The sequence below is a fragment of the Theropithecus gelada genome, unplaced genomic scaffold (genome assembly GCF_003255815.1).
Source record: "Theropithecus gelada isolate Dixy unplaced genomic scaffold, Tgel_1.0 HiC_scaffold_727, whole genome shotgun sequence".
NCBI classification, from domain to species: domain Eukaryota; kingdom Metazoa; phylum Chordata; class Mammalia; order Primates; family Cercopithecidae; genus Theropithecus; species Theropithecus gelada.
In genome coordinates this window covers 1,933-7,256 of record NW_020263974.1, presented here as the reverse complement: position 1 = coordinate 7,256, position 5,324 = coordinate 1,933, and the positions used below count along the sequence as shown (strand labels likewise).

At 34.1% G+C, this 5,324-nt stretch overlaps 1 protein-coding gene across 1 annotated transcript; it reads left to right on the top strand.

The window, feature by feature from the left end:
- Positions 1-1,635: 1,635 nt before the first annotated feature.
- Positions 1,636-4,777, top strand: LOC112617981 (intraflagellar transport protein 88 homolog; the record flags this gene model as incomplete). Its single annotated transcript, XM_025374610.1, has 4 exons — positions 1,636-1,726; positions 2,502-2,606; positions 3,843-3,945; positions 4,663-4,777. Coding segments are annotated over 4 exons (414 nt in total), but the record flags the coding sequence as incomplete, so codon positions are not given.
- Between the last annotated feature and the right edge of the window lie 547 nt (positions 4,778-5,324).

Genomic DNA, 5,324 nt, shown 5'->3' with positions numbered 1-5,324 from the left:
TGGTAGGCTCTGTGTGGGTAGGTAGCCAACAGTGCCTGAATATAGATTGCATGTTTTTTGCATTTGATAGGGACCGGGTAAGTTACTTTCAGTGTCTTCATAAAGTTCTCTTACAGATTTTTAGCTTTCAAATTTTATGTTGATATTTTGAATTTAATAATAAAATCTGTCAGCAACATTTAAGACATACATTAAAGTGTTTCAGACAACTAGAAAATAGAATTCTATACTTCCTGTAACCTTCATAAGACTACCATCTATTATGCATATTGCTCAGTTAGAACAGATCTTTCTAAACTAATAAACTTGGTAGTGTTAGTCCCAGGTTTACCCAAAGAATATAATTTTATAGAGAAAGTTATGCTGTTCAGTTTATTCCTGTATACGTTTATAAAGTCCGTTTGTAGAGAATTAAGAGAACTACTGTCTCTTCTGATATAGCCGTAGTAAAATTTTACTTAGGCATTGATGTGTATTCAGAGTATTGTCGTATTTTGCCAAAAGAAAGTGGTAGCAAAACAACATTAATGTTATTTTGAAAGGTAACCGATTTGGAAATACTTGATTTGCTATTCATAGAGCCAGGATTTTTACGCTTCTTTACCTCATTAGAAACTTTCTCTATTGGTGGTGCACACCTATAGTGTCAACTACTCAGGAGGCTGAGGCAGAAAGATCGCTTAAGCCAAGAGTTCAAGCCATAGCACATTATGATTGTGCCTGTAAATAGCCACTGCATTCCAGCCTGGGCAACATAGCAAGAGCCTGTCTTTTTATTTTTATTTATTTATTTATTTTTGAGACAGATTCTTGCTGTGTCACCCTGGCTGGAGTATGGAGTGCCGTGGTGCAATATCACTCACTGCAACCTCTGCCTCCCGGGTTCAAGCGATATTCTCCTGCCTCAGCCTCCCAAGTAGCTGGGATTGTAGGTGCCTGCCACAACACCCGGCTAATTTTTGTATTTTTTAGTAGAGACAGGGTTTCACCATGTTGGCCAGGCTGGTCTCAAACTCCTGACCTCAAGTGATCCACCCGCCTCAGCCTCCCAAAGTGCTGGGATTACAGGCAGGAGCCACCATGCCTGGCCATGTTACCTATCTTGACTGTTGTTATTACTTTACTGTTATGAATAATTACATGGTGTAGTTGTTAAAAACAGTGCAACATTTGCCTTTAATACCATGTATACATTTGTCTTATATATAACCTATTCATAAAGTTTAAATGCACATCATTCAATGTTGAAAGTAAATTAGGCTGGGTGTCGTGGCTCAAACCTGTAATCCCAGCACTTTGGGAGGCTGAGGAGGGAGGATTGCTTGAGGCCTGGAGTTTAAGACCAGCCTCCCTGGACAAGATGAGGAGACTCTGTCTCTACAAAAAACAAAAACAAAATTATTCATGTATGGTGGCATGCGCCTGTAGTCCTAGCTACTTGAGAGGCTGAGGTGGGAGGAGATCACCTGAGCCCAGGAGTCAAGACTGCAGGCTGCAGTGAGCTATGATTGTGCCACTGCACTCCAACCTGGGCAACCAAGTGAGACCTTGTCTGTAAAATAAAATAAAATAAATTTTAGTATAGATTGTTAGAGGTTGAATAATTTAAATTGTACCTGCTTTTGTCTTTAATAGTCCAGAAGAAAAAATAAAGCAATTAGAGAAGGAAGTAAATGAGTTGGTAGAAGAAAGCTGTATTGCCAGTAGTTGTGGAGACTTAAAATTGGTAAGTTCATAAACAAGATTCAAGATAATGAAGCATTTATAGATGTATGTCTGCTTTTATATATATACCATATGTACAGACATATATTTTTGTTTGCCATTGACTGGTCTTAGGATAAGAAGCAATTATTTTGAGAACCAGGAATTGTAATTCAGTTTCATAAATTTGAACGTCAAAATAATTGGCTGATTTTGTAATTTTTGACATTGATCTTTTCAGTAGGGAAAAAAATTCTAATGTGTTGGTACGCTTAACTTGGCAGCCAGGTGGACTATTGGATTGGACGGCGATACGCTGCTGAGAGGTGCAGCTACCAGAAGCTACACACAGTGCCAAGGGCTGTTTTCTTCTTGAAGCCTCACTACTATCGAATATTTTTTCCTAAGTAAACTAAAAAATTATAGTTTGCTTTTTGGGAATCCAACTTTGCTTTTTAAATATCAGTCTTTTCTTTTAATTTGCTTTGTTCATATTACTTTGTCATATCATATAATTTCCATGAGTTATTGGATTAATGAATAACATTAGAAAGAAATGTTCACTTTAAAAAGCTACTTTTATTACTCATAGAACTGGTGCTTTTTTTTTTTTTGTCATTCTAAAAAAAAAAAAAAAGTCCCTTTCCAAGGGAAGTTTCTGGTAAGAGCACAGAGGGGTGTCCTGAGGAATCTGAGGATAGAAAATGAATTCATCCAACCTTCATGTAGATATTTCTCAAATGCATAAAAGTTGATGAACACTCAAAGGAAGTTACAAGGTGTAAATCTGATTTCAGGCCTTAGAAAAGGCAAAAGATGCGGGAAGAAAAGAGAGAGTCCTGGTGAGACAGCGAGAACAAGTTACAACTCCAGAAAATATCAATTTGGATTTAACTTACTCAGTAAGTATTGAAATACAGCACAATTTTTAAATAAAATTTTGACTACGGTTAATGGGTTCCAGAGTCTTTTTTCTTTTATTTTTAAAATCTTACTGGTCTTCAGGTGCTCAGAATTAGATTAATAATAATCTTTACTTCATGAAACACTCTTTGTTGTGTGCAAAGAGCTCTTTTATTTATTTAACTAGTTATTTTGGGCTGGGTGCGGTGGCTCATGCCTGTAATCCTAACACTTTGGGAGGTGAAGGTGGGAGAATTACTTGAGCTTAGAAGTTTGCGACCAGCTTGGGCAACAGAGTGAGACCTTGTCTCTGCTTATTAAAAAATATGTATATATTTTGATAACTTAGTAAGTATCTGTAAACCTACCATCCAGTGGCTCTGTTTGAAGAGCACTAATTTTTATGCTCTATCAAGGTGGTTATTTTGATGAGATTGTAATGTAGACTTTTCGGTCAGTGATTTTCAAGAACTTCAAACTAGGCATATAAGATAATGTTCTATGAGGGTAGTGGGGAAAAAAAAATCTAATGCCTCTAATTTCTATCAACATTTATTTAATTCTGAAAAGACACCTCCTTAAATGTTTGCACTTCTGTTTGAAAGGGCGTATTTTCAGTGGGTAAAGTTTTCATATACTAAACACATAGAAAAAAAGGGCGTTTGAAATTTTGAAATGTTAGATGCTTATTGTTTATAGCTGATATTCTAAGATTCCAGGAAATCTTTCAGAGATAATTGATGATGATCATTTTTTACCTTTAGGAACATAATTTACTGTAAGTTAATTACTTAAATTGTAACTTAGTATGTAGAGCTTACTATACAAATTCTTCTGATAGACTTTAAGGTTTAAGATATTTCCACATGTTTAATTTATATTTACAAAGAGAATTTAATTTAGTTCACGATCTTGCTTATTTCTTTGATCACCAGCAGCATTAATGATACATATTCATTTTTTATAGGTCTTCCAGAGATTAATAGATGGCAAATACTACTAAATTAAATAGAATACATAGAAAATTAAGGTGAAATTTAGAGGACAGCTCTTCCTTTCTTAGTGTTCATTTGTAATGCAAGATAATTCTTTTGTTTACTTAATTTCATAATTGGCTGAGTATCTTGATATAAGTAGCTAACTTTGTTGTACAATTTTAATCTCTAGAAAGATTACAGGTGAAAGGGGCCTAAAGTGGTCCTTATGTGTCTTTTCTATAACATTTTCTTCCTTAGGTTCTTTTCAATTTGGCCAGTCAGTATTCAGTTAATGAAATGTATGCCGAAGCACTTAACACATATCAAGTTATAGTGAAAAATAAGATGTTTAGCAATGCAGGTAGGTGTACATAATCAGTTTTTCCAGTAGATGTAATTATTTCATAGCATTAATTTATGTCTCCTCATTATATGCTTCCTTAAAATGAAATGATCTATGCTCTCAGCAAATCAGTATTTATGATAGGGGTATCCTGCTTAAACACGCTATTTGTATAAAAATCCTTACAGATAAAGAAATATAGTTAGCATGAGGTATATTGCCTAATATTAAACAAACAAATGTATCCTGTTATCACAAGTAGAATGAGCCATGGCATCCTCATAGAATGTGCTTTTCCTTATGTAAATTTATCCCCAAGAGATTATAGTTTATATTTAGCATTTATATTGTGTAATTTTTTGGTACCAGTATTAATGTTTATCAGAATGTCATTTCCTTTAATATTATTAAAATGTATGTGGCATTCTTGAGTCTAACTTTTAAATGTCTTTAAGTTCCATATTTTCTTAGAAGAGTACACAATAATGTAAAGCACAATAATGTAAATCAGTTGTTTTCTAGCCATAGTTTCAGGAATCTATCTGTCTTAAGTTTCATTTCTTCACAGGATATAAGTTTGAAAGGTGTAACTGTTTTAAAGTTAGAATTTTAGATAATGTCTAAGACTTCATAACTGAGAAATGCTTCAGAGAATATGAATTAAAAGTCATCTAAAATATCAGAAAGAGTGGAAAAATGAGAATATTATACATTCATTAAATTTTTTTAAATTAGGAATATTGAAAATGAATATGGGAAATATCTATTTAAAGCAAAGAAATTATTCCAAAGCCATTAAATTCTACCGAATGGCATTAGACCAAGTTCCAAGTGTCAATAAGCAAATGAGGTAAGTTTATAACAGTAGATAATAATTGTAAAATGTAAGCGTTTTTCTAAAACAAGATAACTCTTCTGGCCTGTTTTCAGTGGGTTGAACATTTTGAAGTGTTTGTATGTGAGATTTATATGTGTAGTATTTTAATCTATTCCCTTCTTACTACTTGTACACATTTTTATAATGGCAAGTTAAAGGTTAAAGCATTGCATGTGATCATATGAAATAAAACTAAGCTAAGTGACCAATAAAGGGGTTAACCCTGAAGGCCATTACTACCCTGATATAACTTAATGCAGACACAAAATCATAACAGCAGTCCTCCAGAACGTATCAAACATATCAATACAAGGCTAGAAATTAAGCCCCCCTTACGTTCTTGCTGTAGCTTGAGAATGAAATAGTGAGAGAAAAGGAGTACTTCTCAGTCTTAGAAGAGGGGGAAGCCGGGGTATTTTCTATTCTTATATTCAGGAGGAGAAACAGCAAGTTCTCTTATGGTCTAGAGATAACTGTGGGGACATAGGAAGTTTCCAGGATATTTACTGATCATAATTTC